The sequence below is a fragment of the Tetrahymena thermophila genome, assembly GCF_000189635.1.
Source record: "Tetrahymena thermophila SB210 genomic scaffold scf_8254122, whole genome shotgun sequence".
Classification (NCBI taxonomy): domain Eukaryota; phylum Ciliophora; class Oligohymenophorea; order Hymenostomatida; family Tetrahymenidae; genus Tetrahymena; species Tetrahymena thermophila.
In genome coordinates, this window is record NW_002476061.1 from 12,271 (window position 1) to 30,374 (window position 18,104).

General features: G+C 17.7%; 2 protein-coding genes across 2 annotated transcripts; both read right to left on the minus strand. All coding sequences in view use genetic code 6, as the record gives it.

The window, feature by feature from the left end:
* Nucleotides 1-3,043: 3,043 nt before the first annotated feature.
* On the minus strand, nucleotides 3,044-8,275 carry TTHERM_01260710 (hypothetical protein; the record flags this gene model as incomplete). The annotated part of the gene is made up of 19 exons (XM_001029879.3): nucleotides 3,044-3,122; nucleotides 3,313-3,435; nucleotides 3,701-3,790; nucleotides 3,954-4,043; nucleotides 4,141-4,200; nucleotides 4,409-4,498; nucleotides 4,685-4,774; nucleotides 5,066-5,155; nucleotides 5,342-5,431; nucleotides 5,607-5,696; nucleotides 5,885-5,974; nucleotides 6,092-6,181; nucleotides 6,272-6,352; nucleotides 6,551-6,640; nucleotides 6,914-7,003; nucleotides 7,620-7,709; nucleotides 7,849-7,932; nucleotides 8,129-8,178; nucleotides 8,237-8,275. The coding sequence occupies 19 exons, from the start codon at nucleotides 8,273-8,275 to the stop codon at nucleotides 3,044-3,046; spliced, it is 1,596 nt and encodes a 531-aa protein (XP_001029879.3).
* Nucleotides 8,276-10,027: 1,752 nt separating this feature from the next.
* Nucleotides 10,028-17,278, minus strand: TTHERM_001260714 (kinase domain protein; the record flags this gene model as incomplete). Its single annotated transcript, XM_012800514.1, has 17 exons — nucleotides 10,028-10,118; nucleotides 10,404-10,493; nucleotides 10,676-10,765; nucleotides 11,098-11,187; nucleotides 11,318-11,407; nucleotides 11,596-11,685; nucleotides 11,915-12,010; nucleotides 12,159-12,248; nucleotides 12,484-12,573; nucleotides 12,764-12,853; nucleotides 15,329-15,418; nucleotides 15,654-15,743; nucleotides 16,029-16,118; nucleotides 16,326-16,415; nucleotides 16,579-16,668; nucleotides 16,857-16,946; nucleotides 17,151-17,278. 17 exons carry the CDS (start codon nucleotides 17,276-17,278, stop codon nucleotides 10,028-10,030), a joined length of 1,575 nt encoding a protein of 524 aa, XP_012655968.1.
* Between the last annotated feature and the right edge of the window lie 826 nt (nucleotides 17,279-18,104).

Genomic DNA, 18,104 nt, shown 5'->3' on the forward strand with positions numbered 1-18,104 from the left:
TGTGTATTTTGAATAAATTATTATTTATATCATAAAAAAGAATAAAAAATGTAAATTAGTTTAAATTTTTCAAGTTAAAAAATATAAAAATTATTAATAAATTATCAAAATTCAAAGTGTTTTTAAATATATTTATTTTTTTATAATACTCATAAAAATTTTAGGAAAGAAAAGTTTAAATTTATTAAATACCACAGCATTAAGAACAAACATTAGAGTTTTGCACATTAAGATAAAGAATTACATAAACCAAAAATAGCCTGGCCATCAATTTAAGTATCACTTTTAATTATTTCAAACAAATAAATTTAATAAGGTAGGTAATAAATAACTTTAGATAAAACAAACTTATTAATATTAATTGTAAAATAAAATTTATTGTTTATTTTCTTGATATTTTAATTTACAAAATAGTAATAAATAATCCATTTATCTTTACTTGAGATTGATGTTTAAATTTGAGAGCTCATTGCAATTTATTAAAGCAGAGCCTAAAATCGCTGCACTTTATGGATCAATTTTATTTTAACTTTAATTATAGATTTAAATAATAGGATTAATATAAAAATAAAAAAATGAATAATTTAGAAAGAATTAAGAGAATGTTTGTTGATAGTTTCAATTAAAAAAAAACATTAAATTAAATAAATACTAAAAAAATAAAAATCTTTGTACTACAATATAATTGTCAAAGAAGAAAGTCTAATACATTTTTATAATGCTTAGGCTAAACTTATTAAGCCTTGTGAATCTATTTAATTTATACTTTTTTATAACAAACAATTTTGAAATAAAACGTAAAAGAAAAAAGCTAAATATTTATTTTTTTTAAGAATAACAAAAATAAACGAGAAAAAAAAATAATTTATACCTAAGATCAATTTAAAGTATCTAGTGAGAACATAAAGAAGAGTTTATAAACTATTTTATTAAAAAAGTAAATTTTAAATATCTAAAATTACATAATAATTATTAAATACATCTTCAAGGTTTATAAAAGAGCTTTTTTATAAATCCATTTTTATTTTGTTGAGATTTTATCTAATTATTTATTTAAAAAATATATGGGAAAATATATATATGTAGCCCTACTGGAATTCACTATTATTTTGTTTTTCTCTCTAAAATATTTATTTAATTTTCTCATAGAATATTTCTTTATTCATATTATATATTTGCAAATGAATTGCATTCATTATCTATAATAAATTTATTTAATTATTTTCATTATAACTTCTTGATTTATTGATGGAAAAATAAAAAATATCTTTCAATAGTTAATACTTAAAATCATTTTTATTTGGATAGCCAATAAAAAAAGCATATTTAAAAATTGAGCACTTTAATATATAAAATATAAATTAAGAATTTTAAAATTTAATAAATGTAAAAACAAAATACATTACTAAAATATCATAATAACTAAGTATATTTCTTTTTATATATTTATAATTTTATATTATTTAACCATGATAAATTAAATAAAAGCAAAGAAATTTGTTTGGTCAAATATCTATTTTGTAGATAACTAATCTCTTCATTTTATGAATTTTTCTAATTTTTTTAAAACCATTTCCTTCTCATTCTTCTATCCATCTTTTAATTTATTAAATAATAAATAGTATTTCATTTCAATTTAAATTAAATAGATTTTATTTTTTTTTAAATTTGTACCAGAAAATATGATAAAGAAAAAGAGCAAAATAAATAAATGAATGAATGAATAGATAGATAGATAGATAGATAGATAGATAGATAGATAGATAGATAGATAGATAGATAGATAGATAGATAGATAGATAGATAGATAGATAGATAGATAGATAGATAGATAGATAGATAAACAAACAAAAATATTCGAAAGATTTTAGCATTTAATTAGAGATTCATTTAAACTTTAAACACCAATATTACCAATTATATTTTTACTAATATTTATTTAAATTTATTTATTAGAAAAAATTTAATAATCAAATTAGAAACAATAAAAAACAGATTTTATGAAAAAGAAATTTAAAAATAAATGGATGAGCTTAATAAAATAAAGCCAAAAATGTAAACACCTGATAAATAAATAAGAAAGCAACCAAGCAAATAGAAAAATTAACACAAAAAATTTTCGTATTTATCAACAATGTTTTTTATTTAAAAAAGAAAAAACAAGTATGGGCAATAAATAAATTGATTATTTATTTATTTTACTTGAAGTCAAGTTTTAAAGTTTAAAGTTAAGAGCATTTATTTTTCCAAAGCTGAACCTTATTCTAAAGCATGATTATTTCTTATTTAATTTTTTTTTTTTAATTTGGCCAAAATGAGTTTATTTCAAACTAAAATAATGAAGGTTATATCCATGTGTTGAAGTGGTTATTTAAATGGGTAACAATAATATTTATAATTAATGATTGATATTTGCTCTTATTTTTAAAAAATTTTAAATAATTAAAAAGTTAAATTAATAAAAAAAGTATTTTTTAAAATTCTTTATATCTATTACACAAATTCAATAATAGAAAGATAAATATGTTCTTTTGAGCTAGAATTAAGGAACTTTTTTTTGTTAAAAAATATTTTTAGCTTGAAAATGTGAAAAAATTTAATTACTTCTTTTAAATTATTAAAATATTTTTATTTCAAAATCATTTTATTTTGCACAATAGCAATAAAGCAAGAAAGTAAAATGATTAAAAAAATTTAATTAATTTTTTATCTTCAAGATTTAAAATTAATTTAAGTCAGTCAGTCAGTCAACAAAGTAGATTCAGATTAAAACTATTTGAATGAATTAATTTGAAATTTTAAAAATGTTCAATGTATTCTTACATATTTATCATGATGCATTCTAAGTAAAATTTTCATTTACCTCAAAATCTCAAAAGTAAAAAATAAAAAGCTCTAAGATTTTTAAATGTATTTTGTTTTTGAGCAATAAAAATTATAGAAAAAAATAAATTATGTTTTTATGGCAATTTACAAATTTATCAAAACGAATATAGATAATGTAAATAATTAATTAAAAAAGCAAACAATAAATATTTATTTATCAAAAAAAAATTTTTTTTTCAAAATAGAGTTCGAGATAGACTAATCTTTTAAACTTCAAGACTTTTGGGTATAATGAACTAATTAATTAATTAATTTAAATAATATAAATTAATAATTATTATAATTTAAAAATTTTGTTCTTTTTAAGCTAAAATTTTTTTGTTAAAAGTTATAAAATTCAGTCAGTTCAATCAATAAATTAATATCCTTAAAAGTTAATGAAAAAACATTTAAAAAAAAATAAAAATAATTTATAAGAAATTTTACTCAAACATACCATCACCATAAGTAAAACGAATGTTAAATTGTAAATATGAGAGATAACTACAATTTTTAAGCATGAGAGCTAAGAGAATTATTTCTTCTTTTCTTATCTTAGAATGATTATTACTTTAGTTAAAGATGAATTTAAATAAATTAATAAATAATTGATTCAAAAATTTTGGATGGATACTAAATATTCGTTGAATAAATTCATAAAATAAAAAGAAAGATATAAATAAAATCTACTTAACAAAATTAAATTTAAATAAACGATTTAAGTTTTAAAACAAACAAGCCAGTATAAATTTAACTATAAATTTGCTTATTCTAAAATTATTTTGATAAATGAAAGAAATTAAATTAATAAAAGCTAAATTAATTATGTTTTTACCCTTAATTGATGATGAATTTTTTGATTTTCTTGCACTTAGATACTCCTAAAAATAATCCCTAGAGCCACTCAAAATCTATATTAGGTGACCTGAAATATTATTAAATTTAAACTAACTAAATATTTTACTTTAATAATGTAAAGGTAATAAAAAATAAATAAATTATATAAAATATAAAACAAAAATAATAAAATATTTCTTTTTTTTTTGTAATAATTTTATAAATTAAATAAATAATAAATATAATTTTACTCTAAATAGAGTTCTAGTGTTGAAAGATTCAAGCATTTTGGTAAAGTGTTACTCATAATAGAAGCATACTAATCATTGATTTTATTTTACCTTTAACCATTAATTTTTTATTTTAATTTATATAATTAATAAAAAAAATTAATGAAATCATCTTGATGATAATTTTATAGTAAATAAATTAGTTTACGTTTACTGAGGGCGGTAATCACGGTAACCAAACTTTTTATTTTCAGTATATTGGCATGAACTTATTATATAATTTATAGTTAATGATTTTTATTTGAAAAAGATAGAAAATAAAAAATATTTTAAAAGCTTATTTAGAAATAACTAACAAGCTAACTAATTAACATATAAATAAACCAACTTGTGAATTCAAAAAATAATTAACATAAACTAGGCATAATTGCTTTGAAATTATATCAGAAAAGTAGAAAATAATTAATTGTTTTTACTTTAAGTTAACTTTAAAAGTTTATAGAAGAGTGCAACTAGCCAAAAATGAGAATTGTGCCATCATTCCTTGTACTTGAATATCGTTTGATCTGTTAGATTAAAGTATAAATTAGTTAAATCTGTTTAGAAAAAAAGTATAAAGAAAACGGAGTATTAATTATTTATTTATAAATAGTTAAAAAACAAACAATTATAGCTGAATAGTTAATTAATAATTGAGTTAAAACTAGAAATTAAACACAATAAATTAAAAAACTAATAAATAAATAAATCACTATAAATCCAAATCTAATGATAAGAGATTCTTAAGATTTGCTAAGCCAGAAAATTTATCCTTCTCTCCATAAAATCTAATACTATTAGATCTTTTGTTTGTTTTATAAAAAATAAATAATTGAGGTTCTATTTAATCAAAATTTTTAAATATTTAATTAATGAAAATGTTATAATATATTTAGTATTAAAAATAATTCATAAATCTAATTTAGCCTCTGTTAAAAAAAAGTCATAATTGAGACCAGGCATTATTTTTAATTAAGTATAAATAATAAAAATAGAGGGATCCCTTATTTTACTTTTTACATTTTATGTTTAATGGTATTATTTTTTCTTTTGTATTCTAGCTTTTTATAATAATTACAAATTAATATTTTTACTTTAAATTAAGCTTCAAAGTTTAGAGTTTATTGCATTGAGCTAAGGTAGAGAAGAGGTCATATGTCCCTTATACTTAAATTTAGTTATGACTGCGTTTTATAAAAAAGATTTGATTTATATTTTATGATGTGAAATTTTAATTAAATTTGAGAGTATTAAAAAGAGAATCAGATAAAAAAATAAGCCTTTATTTTTTATAATTTGTTAATGATGTTGAGTATAAAATATACTTTTTAAATCTAAACAGACATTATTGAATATTAAGATTTTATTACCTTAAGTCAAGATCTAAATTATTTAAGTTAACCATTTTTGATAATCCAGAAAATATGTATCTTTCTTCTTTGAATTTAATACTGTTTTAACTTTTTATAATAATAATAATTTAAAAAAACAATAAAATTCAATTTTTTACTAGTTATCACGTAATTAATTTATTTATTTCAAATTATATATTTTGAAATTTATTTAAATATTTATTTATTTTTTGTAGTAAAGATAAATCATAATAATTTAATAATAAACTAATTAATTAATTACCTTAAATCTACTTTCAAGGTTTAAAGAAGAGTGCAATGTGATAAAGAATCAAATAAATTTATGGTTTCTATTTCTCCAATTTAATTTTTGCTATTTAACAAAGTATTTTTTAATAAATACCAGCAATATTAAAATTTTAAATTGATTAAAAAGTATCACTTTACTTTTTGAATCAAAATAATAAAAAAAATATAAATATCTATCTTGGTTTCTTTCTTGTTTTTTGTATTTATATTTTCTTTCTTATTTTTTCAAAACCATTTAAAAAATAATTTTACTATAAATACAGCTCTAAAGTTTAGAGATTTACTAAATTAGCTAACCCTGAAAATAAATCCTTTTGTTCTGAAAACATAATTTAATTGGATCTTTTGTATATAAAATTATTTATATGATAAAAATTAAATTTTAAACTAAAATGTAATTAATTTTATTTTTTTTAGTCATTATTTTGATCAAACAAATAACTAATTTTTCATATTTACCCTAAATTTAGCTCTAGATACTTAAGATTTGATAAATTTGACAAAAAACTGCATAATTAGAAACAACCAAAACCACGAGAATAATTATCACTTTTTAAATAAAATAAAAAATTATTTCAAATTTTAAAAAAAATATAAATTTATTTCTTTTTCCATAAATTAAAATTAATTAGATTTTACTTGAAAGATATTTTTAAAGATGACAAATTACTTTTAGGTATTTTAATTAAACCCACTAACCTCTCTTCTATTTTGTTATACCTATTAATTTTTTAACAGAAGTAAGTTTATAATTCTTGAAAAGAGCTAAAGCAATCCAATTAAACAAACAAATAAATAATTTTAATTATAATTTAACTAAAAAAATTGAATATGCAAAATAATTTTGTAAATTAAAATCATATTTGTAAGACTATAATAATATAAAAATAAATTAAAATGATAAATAAATATTTTTACCTTAAATTTATGATTAAATTTTAAAGACTAGTGCTATTAGATAAGCCTGTCAAAAGCGCTATTGCTCCTTTTAGTGTAATTTAATTTCTACTGTTAAGTAAAAAATTAATTTATATTTTTTAATTTCATTTATCAAATATGTAAAATAGACAAGGATAAATGGATAGATAATCTATCTTGAAAAATCTCAATAAAAAACAGATCTAACAAGAATAAATCAAAATTTTAATTTCAAAATTTAGCAGGAATGAGTAAACAAATAAGTTTATAAGTTATTGAGAATGATTATTAAATAATTGCTTATTATTAGTTTTCTTTTTTCAATATCTTTTTCAGTATTTAAAAATTGTTTTTCTATTTTACCAGAAATCTAAGTTTAAAGTCTAAAGACTAACAGTTTATCCAAGATGAGTTCCTATAGCTGCTACAATTTCATCATTAATACATTTACTCCTAATATAATAAAAATTTATATTAAATTTAAAATAACTGTAAGCTATAAGCTAAAATTAAATCAGAAAAGGAATTAAAATTTATTTAATCTTTGAAATTTAATCATATTTACTTAAAAAATAAATAAATAAATAATATCCAAAGTTTTATAAAACCAAAGTAGAAAATTGAAAAATTTAATTCAGTTTTTATATTTTTCTATTCTGGTTTTAAGAATAAATTCTAAGGATGATTAAATATACAGGACATTAAATTGTAAAAACATAACTAGCTCTTGATTAATTAAGTCTTTCATTGGTTATTAAATAAAAATATATCAATCGTATTAAGAGATGTGAGGGAGGATGTCAATAAAAAATATAATTTTTTATAATGAAAAACTTTCCCTCAAAATGGTGTTTTTCTTCCAAAATAAATTGGCGTCCCTTAATTTATAAGGAGTTAGAGTTTGTATTTATTTTTTAAGTTAAAATAAAAAATGTTGAGTTTTTTATCATATTAAGAAAAGAGAAAGTTTTTGAAATCAAAAATAAAAAATTTATGCCTTTCTTAATAAAAAGAAAATGAAAAAATAAAAAATATTTCAGTAGTTATGTAAATATGAAAATATTTTTACTCGAAATCAATCTATGCTGTCTTGAGTTTTGGACATTTTGCTATAGCAGAGGCAAAATTGATTGAATTTTTATCACGCATACCCTAAATTCTTTTATGTTAAATAAAAATAAATGTATAAGCGAAATAATTATCAATATGAATGAATAAATGTATGTATGTATGTTTGAATGAATGAATGAATGGAACAAAAGAATGCTAAAGCAAATAAGATTATTGTTAATTATTACCGAGATTTTATAATTAGATTTTAGAGATTATAGCAACATGATAAAGCATTAGCACAGCTTAGAATGTCTTGTATTCCATGATCTCTTTATAGTTAAATTTAATAATAATTTAATTGATTTTTAAAAATATCAAAAAAATATAATAAGCTAAAGGATAGTTAGCATTAATTTATTTGTAATCATATTTATATATTTCAGACAGATATCCTAAAAATATATATGATAAATTAAATATAAATAAATATGTAAGGCAAGTAAGTTAGTTAATTATTTAGTTTACCCAATTTTAAGGTTAAGATTAATATGAGATAACACTGAAGATAAAATAAACTTTTTATAATTTAATTTAAAATCAATTTTAATAAATTAAAAGAAAATAATAAATAACTTCATCTAATGAAAATGAGTGTTCTTTTTCGTTAATCATTTTTTCTACCTTTTTTTTAATTTTTTGTTTTCTTCTAATTATTAATTACACATAAATTATTTAAATATTATCAATTGTATTTAAATAAAATTATCTAGAAGATAATAAATTCTTTTGTCAGAAATTATTAATATATTTATTTTATGATTAGAATTAATTAAACTAAAAAAAAAAAAGATATTTTTGAATTTAAATTACAATGTAAACAATTTGAGCATTTTAAGATAAGGAAAATTCACTTAATATAGACGCTATAAAAGAATAAAATAATAGAGAGAGAGAAGAATGCAAATAAAAATAAACTTATTTCACTCAGGATAGATGGATCGATCAGTTGATTGATTGAATGAATGACAAATGAATTTCATTTAACCTATGTTAATTCATTAAATAAATCAGGTAAAACTTTAAGATATAAAATACTAAAAAATTAACTTAGATAATAAATAACAAATTAAACTTTTTAATGCATTTATAAAAATAAGCTTTAAAATGGATAGTTTGTTTAAATTGGTTGAATTATGTAGCTTGCTTGATATAAATAAATTATTTCAATTTGAACTTAAATTACAATATCAAAATTTCAGCATTTTAGAATAAGGAAAATTCACTTAATATAGACGCTATAAAAGCATAAAATAATAGAGAGGAATACAAATAGATATATACTTATTTCACTCAGGACAGAAAAATCTCAAGATAAATGGATAAATCAGTTGATTGATAGAATGAATGACTAATGAATTTCATTTAACCTATGTTAATTCATTAAATAAAGCAGGTAAAACTTTAAGATATAAAATACTAAAAAATTAACTTAGATAATAAATAACAAATTAAACTTTTTAAGGTATTTATAAAAATAAGCTTTGAAATGAGTAGTTTGTTTAAATTGGCTGAATTATATAATTAGCTTCATGTAGATAACTTATTTCAAGGATAATTGATTAATTAATAAATAAATATAAAAAATCTTCTAAAAAAATTATAAAAATTGATCCATCCTTAAAATTCTGGCTAGACCTCACTTTTCCTATTATATTTTTATTTTAAATATCATCTTTATTTTTAAATACAAATTTATGTTAACTTACATTCAAAAAAATTCATAGATAAATAAATAGATAGATGGAAATATATGTTGAATCTAAAGTATACATTATGTATTTATTTTATAATATTAAATGTTTTCTTTTGTCCTATCAAATAATATCTTGAGTTATAAAAATCTCAATAATTCATCAAAAAAATTTTAATTTCAAATGTGCTTAAAAATATGTTGTAGACAGAAATATAATATTTATTTATTTATTTTCTAGATTTACTCTGCACTAAATAAAATACATTTTTTGATATTTTAAAATTTAAATAATAAATTTTTTTAATAATATTTGTATGAATTAATTAATTATGTAGAAATAATATCATTATTAATTTTGCTTTAAAAATAAATTTAATTTACTTACACAAAAGAATAATAAAGAAAAATAAATAGTTAAGTAGAAAGATGATGATTACTTTCAAAAATTAATACTAAAAATAATTTTCATTTGAATAACCATTAAAAATAAAAATTTAAAAACTGAACTATTTAATATTTAATATATTAACGATTTGAAAATTTCACAAAATAAATAAAAACAAAAATCACTACTAAAATCACACTAAAAAAGACTTATTTTAATAAGTTTATACTTTTATATTTTTTAACCATTTTTAATTAATTAAAAACTAAGTAATTTTTTTGGTCTGTCAAAAATCTATTTAATAGATAACTAATCTCTTCATTTTATGAATTTTCCTAATATATTTAAAGTTAGATTCTTCCCATAATAAAATCCACCTTTTCATTTATTAAATAATATTTCATATCAATTAAAATTAGATAGAATTAATTTTTCATAAATTTGTAACAAAATATTTGATAAAAAAAAAGAACTAAAAAATAAATAAATGAGTAAATAAATAGATAGATAGATAGATAGATAGATATAAATATTGAGAAATAAATACATAATAACTATTATAGAATTTTAAATATTAACAAATAAATAATCAAACTTGCTTAATATATTAACAAAGTGTGTTTAAATAAATAAAAAATTTAAAATAAGTGTTTTATATTTACCCAAAATTAATTTTCAAAGTAGATAAATTAGGACTCTAAGATAATGCACTGCATAAATCAATTATACCCTTTCCACTAATTTAATTATTCCTTTTATAGGGTTTTTATCATTGTTGTTAAATAAATTATAATAAAATAAAAAGTTAAAAATTTATTTAATAAAATATTAAAAATAAAGATAATTAAAACACTCAAAAAATCATAAAGAAAATACAAATGAAAGCAATTAAAAATATTTATATTAATAAATTTAATAAGTAAACTATTTTTACTCAATGTCCAGTTACAAATTTTAGAGGTTCTTGCATTTGGATAAAGATAAACCTAAGACAAAAGCACCAAGATTACAAATTTAGTTATCACTTTTAGGATGTTATTTATAGATTTAATAAAAAATAAGGAATGATATAATATTAATAAAATATAAAGAATTAAAACTGATATCAATCAACAAATTCAAAAAATAAGAAATGAATAAAATAATTCTTCTTAAAACTGAATTAATACAGGTCTAGATCAAAAAACGAAGGTATTGAAATAAAATTAAAAAATAAATTTAAAAAGAGAAATAATAGAAATAATTAAAAATAAATTTTATTAATTGTATTAGGAGGAGTGATATAATTTTTACTATAAAATCAATTTCTCTAATTAAGTAATATATTTATTATTTTTATTTTGAAATATGTTTTACAAAAGACTAAGTTTCAAGCTAGAAATATTAACCAGTTTTGATATAGCTGTAGTTAAAAATTATGCACCATCTTTGTCAATTTAATTTCTACTTTAAATTTAATAAAAAAAAATTAATATTTTAAAAAATTTTTGATTTTAATCAATAAAAATTAAAATGATTTTTCATTTTTTTAAGTTTAAAATCTAAATATAAATAATTTAAAAATTAATAAATGTACTTTAAGTTAAGATTTAATGTTGAAAGTTTTTTGCAGCATTCTAAAAGGGAAACTAAATCTGATGATCCTTATTTACCAATTTTATTATTCCTATTTCATTTAAAATAATATTTTTTATAGCTAAAAATGTTAAAGACATATTAAACTAATTATTTAAATCAATAAGTAAATTAAACTTAAAAAAGAAGCAATACTAGTTTTAGAAATTATTTATTAAAAATTTTTCTTTTTTTAACAAATTAATAAAAATAAACAAATAAATAAATAATCAAATTTACCATAGATCTAGATTTAAAGTTGAGATATTAATACACTTCCCTAGAGCCATGCCTATCATTTATGCACCCTTATTACTAATTTTATTCTTTCTTTTTAAATTAAGAATATTTTTTTAGTTAGTTAAATTAATTATTAGCTTGAAATAATATGAAAAATGTTTTTTCAGATCAATTTATCCTAAAACAAGTAGTTTGAGTTACACAGTAAATTTAAAAAAAAATAATAGAATAAATCCAATAGAAAAGATAATAATTTGAGTATTTTTTATAACTTTAATAAAATTAATTTTTAACAAAAAAGGTAATTAATTGACTGTACTAGAGATAAATGGATAAATTTGAGAGTTCAGAGCAATTTGATAAAGCAGAAATTAAATTGTATGCACCCTGGCCTAGGTTACCGATTTAATTGTTACTTTTATGGTATTTGATAATTAATAATTACTTAATTAATATATTTTGAAGTATGGATTAGGTTTGAATAAAAAATCAATGAATAACATTAAATAAATTTAGTAAAAATTAGTTAATTAAATAAATAAACAAACAAAAAAATATTTTACCATATCTAAATTTCTAAATTTGATAGCTTTTTACACTTAGCTAAACTTATACCTAAATCTGACATACCTTATGCATCAATTTAATTAAGACTTTTATAAATTATATTATTTAGAATTATAATAATCAAGTTTAAAATATTAATTGAAAAAAGCTTTATATAATTTGATTTTAAAAGTGGTAAAACAAACAAATCAAAATGAAAGAAATAAACAAAAAAATCAATGAAATTCTAGCTTGAAATATTCATTCATATTAATTAAGCTTTTTCTATTTAAATAATCTTTTATTTGAAAAAGTAACAAAAAACTAAACTTTTATTTTTACTTTAACTTGAGACTCAAACTTTTAAGGTCAATAAAATTTGTTAAAGCCTAGCCCAAGTCTTTAGCACCTTAAGATTAAATTTTATTGTGACTTTTATTTAGCATATTAAAATAAATATATGAATTAAAGAGTGCATATAAAAAAGAGGAATAATTTTGATTAAATAAACATTTTGGATAATTATAATTCTAAATTAAAAATAAATTTAATAAAAAGTATTGTAAATAAGTTAAATTATTTTATCTGAATTGTATAAAATAAGGTATATAAAATATTTTACTAGAGTTCTATTGTCAAATTTGAGAGATTCGAGCAGTTAATTAGAGATTTACTTAAACCCTAAAGGCCTAAATCACTAATATTATTTTTACTAATATTTATTTGTTAGAAAATTTTAAATAATCAAATTAGAAACAACCAATAACAAATTATAATTAAAATATAAATTTTAAAATAGTTGAGCTTAATTAAATAAATCCAACAAGTAAACCTGACTAAGCAAATAAGCAAGAAAATTAAAAATTATTTATTTTACTTGAGGTTGAGATTCAAAATTTAGAGTTAAGAGCATTTTTATAAAGCTAAACCTAATTCTATAGCAAGGTCATCATTTATTTTTTTGTTTCTTTAAAAAATGGGGGATAATTATTTTATTTTATATATATTAAATCAATATTTTAAATATATTAGAATAACTATTTAAAGAAATAACAATAATAATTAGTATGAATGAATGAATGATTGATATTTGGTATTATTTTTTTTTAATTTTAAATAATTAAATTGCTAAATTAATAAAAAAAATTCTTTATATTTTTTTACTAAAGCTCAATAGAAAGATTGATATGTCCTTTTAAAGATGAATTAAAAAACTTTTTTTATGTTAAAAAATAAATTTTAAATTGCAAAAGAGAAAAAATTTAATTACATCTTCTAAATTATTAAAATATATTTCTTTCTATATCATTTTATTTTGCACAAAATCAAGTAAGCAAGATTTTTTTTAAATTTTAATTAATTTTTTTTTAAAGTTTAATTTTTAATTTAAGTCACAGAAGATTCAATTCAAACTATTTGAATTGATTAAAATGATAAATTTTAAAATCTTCAATGTATTCTTATACATTTTATGATGCTAACTAACTAACTAACTAACTAACTAACTAACTAACTAACTAACTAACTAACTAACTAACTTTGATTTGCCTCAAAATCTGAAAAATAAATTAAAAGCTGAGAGATTTTTAAATGTATTCTTTGTTTTTTTTAACAAAAATAATTGTAGAAGAAAACAGATTAAGTTTTTATGGCAATATATAAATTTATTTTTTTATTGAGTTTAAAAAAAGAAATATTTCAAAACGAACAGATATAGATAGACAGACAAATAGATAATGTATATATTTAAAAAACAATAATATTTATTCAAATAAGACTTAAATATCAATATTCTATAAAATTATAATGTTTTTTATATTTGAAATTGACTAATCTTTTAATCTTGAAGACTTTACTTAAAAGTTACTACAATTAACTAATTAATTTAAATAATATAAATGAATAACTATTTTAATTTACTTTTTAAATTAAAGTATTTTTGTTTAATTTTATAAAATTTTGTCAATTCAATCAATATCCTTAAAATTTAAGAAATTAACATTAAAAGAAAAAATAAAAATAATTGATTAGAAGTTTTACTTTAACCTATCACTAACTCTAAATTCTAAACATCGGATATAACTGGAATTAAGTATAAAAACTAAGGAATATACTTCTTAATTAGTTAAATTATAAGAACTATTTTATTAATTAAGAGTTTAAATCAATTAAAAATTAATAATTAAAAAATATTTTAGAATAAAAATTCATTTAATAAATTGATTAAAGAAAAAGAAAGACATAAAATATACTTAATTAATTAAAATTTAAATAAATGATTTAAGCTTAAAAATAAACAGCTTAAATTTAACTATAAATTTGCAAGATATATTTAGATAAATTATAAAAACTCAATTAATTAATGATATTTTTACTCATAATTGAAGATAAATGTTTTGATTTTCTTGCACTGAGATATTTCTAAAAATAAACCCTAGAGCCATTAAAAATCTACTTAACTTGACATAAAATTTATTAATTTTAAACTTAATATTTTTACTTTAAAAATGAAAAGAAAAAAAATTAAAAAAAATAAGTACAAAAATATTCTTTCCTACTTTTTTTTTGAAATAATTTTTTTAATAAAATAAAAAAGTATAATTTTACTCTAAAGTAAGGCCCAGTGTTGAAAAATTCAAGCATTTTTCTAAAGTATTATTTTTTTATGAAGTCTAATAATTGATTTTATTTTAAACCATCAATCTTTTTATTTTAATTGTTTAATATTAATAAAATTAATTAGTGAAATCTTATTGATATTAATTTTTAGTAATTAATTTATTTACTTTTACTTAGAGTCTCTGTGTATCTTTTTAATTTCAATAATTTTGCATGACCTTATAATATTATTAAATGATTTTGAGTTAATTATTTTTATTAGAAAAAATTTGAAAATATAAATATTTTAAAAGCTTATCTAGAATAACTTATTTACTTACTTACTAACTAATAAACCAATTTGTGAATTCAAAAATAATAAGGATAAACTACTGTCTATTCTCGATTTTAAGATGATAAAAAAAATAATTTTTAAAGACATTCCTTCTCTTATATTAAAATTCCTTTTAAATTTGAGTATCTATATCTTAAATTTAAATTCGAGAATAGACTGTATATAATAATTCAAGAGAGGCATAAATGCTTTGAAATTATATCAGAAAAATAGAGAATAATTAATTTTTGTTACTTTAAGTTGATTTTAAAAGTTTAGAGAAGAGTGCAACTTGCCAAAAAAGAGAATTGTGCCAGCACTCCTTTTATTTGAATATTGTTTGATCTGTTAGATTAAAGTATAAATTAGCTAAACCTTTAAAGTAAAAAATGATGAAGAAAACAAAGTATGGATTATTTATTTATTTATTCATTCATCTATAAATAGTTAACACCAATTTAAGTTATTGTTTAATAGAAGAATTAAATAAGTTGAATAGTTAAAGTAATAATTGAATTAAATTTTGAAAATAAATAAATAAATGAAATTAAAAAAACTAAAATATAAATAAATAAACCACGATAAATCCAAATCTAATGATTAGAGATTCTTAAGATTTGCTAAACTAGGAAATTCATCGTTCTCTCCATAAAAAGTGATGCTATTAGATCTTTTATTTTATAAAAATAGATTGAGGTTTTAATGAATAAAAAAAAACTTTTGAAGATTTAATTAATTGACCATTTTAACTATTTTAATATTAAAAATAATCATAAGTCTGATTTATTCTCTCGTGATAAAAAAATTCATAATTGAGGCCAGATATTATTTATATTTAAATATAAATATTTATTTAAAAGAATCCCTTTTTTTTACATATTTATGTTAAATGATATTATTTTTTCTTTTGTATTCTAGCTTTTTGTAATAAATGAAATAAAATTTATATTTTTACGATAAATTAAGGTTCAAAGTTTAAAGTTAAGTGCATTGATCTAAGGTAGAGAAAAGGTCCTATGTTCCTTATTCTTAAATTTTGTTATGACTGTTTTTTTTATAAAATAAATTTAAGTATTATTTTATGATGCCAATTTAAAAATTTTAGAGCATCAAAAAGAAAATCAGATAAAAAATAGTAGGTTAATTTTTTATAATTACCTATTATTTTTTATAATTTATTGATGATAATGAGTCTAAAAATATTTTTTAAATGTAAACAGGCAGAGATTATTGAATATTAAAATTTATTTACCTTAAGTCTAGATGTAAATTAATTAACTTAGCCATTTTTGATAATACAGAAAATATGTTTCTTTTTTTTTCGAATTTAATTTGATTTTATCTTTTATTATAATTATATTAAAAACAATATATATAATTTTTCATTCTATAATAGCAATGATATTATTAATTAATTTAAAATTCAATTCAAATATTTCAAGATTTATTTAAATATTTCTTTTTTGTCAATATAAATCAAAATAATTTAATAATAAACTGTTTACTTTAAATTTATATCTAATGTTTAAAGATGAGGGTAAAGTGATAAAGAATCTAATAAATTTATAGTTCCTACTTCTCCAATTTAATTTTCGCTATTTTACAAAGCATTTTTTAATTTATACCAGCAATATCAAAGTTTATAATTCTTAAAAAAGATCAATTTATTATCACAGTAATAAAAAAATAAAAAAAACAATAATATCTTGGTTTCTTTTTTTCTTGCTTTTTGTTTTTTATTTTCTTTCTTATCTTATCAAAACCATTTATAAAACAATTTTACGATAAATGCAGTCCTAAAGTTTAGAGATTTACTAAATTTGCTAATCCTGAAAATGAATCCTTTTGTCCTGAAAACACAATTTAATTTGATCTTTTGTATATAAAATTATTTGTATAATAAAAATTAAATTTAAATAAGAGCTTAATAATCCGATTAGATAAATCATAAATAAATAAATAATTTTATTAATAATTTAACTAAAAAAACTGAAGATGCTAAATAATTTTCTAAATTAAATTCTTATATGTAAGACTATTCCAAATAAAAATTTAATTGAAAAATAAAAATTTTTACCCAAAATCTATGTTTAAAGTTTAGAGGCTAGCACTATTAGATATGATTGACAAAAATGCATTTACTCCTTTCAGAGTAATTTTATTTTTACTATTAAATAAAAATTTAATTTACATTTATCTTTTCATTTGTCAAATATGTAAAAATAAATAGCTAAGGATGGTTAGATGGGTATATAACCTTGAAAAATCTTAATAAAAAAACAGATCTAACAAGAATAAATTAAATCTTATTTAAAATTTAGCAAAAATTAGATAAATTAAATAAATTTATAAGTTATTGAGAATGATTATTAGTTTAATAGTTAGCTTTCTTTTTTTTAAATCTTTTTCAGTATCGAAAAACTATTTTTTTTTCAATTTTACTAGAAATTTAAATTCAAAGTCTAGAGATTAATAATTTTTCCAAGATGAGTTCCTACAGCTGATACAATTTCATCATTAATAAAATTTTTCCTTTTAAATTAAAATTTATTTTAAATTTAACAAAAATTCAATCTAAACTAAAATTAAATCAAAAAAGGAATTAAGATTTATTTATTTATTTACTTTTTGAAATTCAATCCTTTTTAGATAAAAAATAATTAATATCCAAAATTTTATTAAACCAAAGCAATAAATAAATTGAAAAGCTTTTAATTCAATTTTTATATTTTTGATTTTAAGAATAAAATCTATGAATGATTGAATAAATGCAAAATCTAAATTGTAAAAAACATAGCTAACTCTTGATTATTTTATTTTTTACATTAGTTATTAAAATAAAAATGTATCAATCATATTAAGATGTGAGAGGGAAGGAGTTGGTAAGTAAAAAATATAATTTTTTTTATTTCAAAAACATAGAAAATTAGAATTGAAAAACCTAAAGTTTTTTTAATGAAAAAATTTTTTTGGTATTTTTAGTAAAAAGAAAATGAATGAAAAAATTAAAAATATTTCAATAGTTATTTTA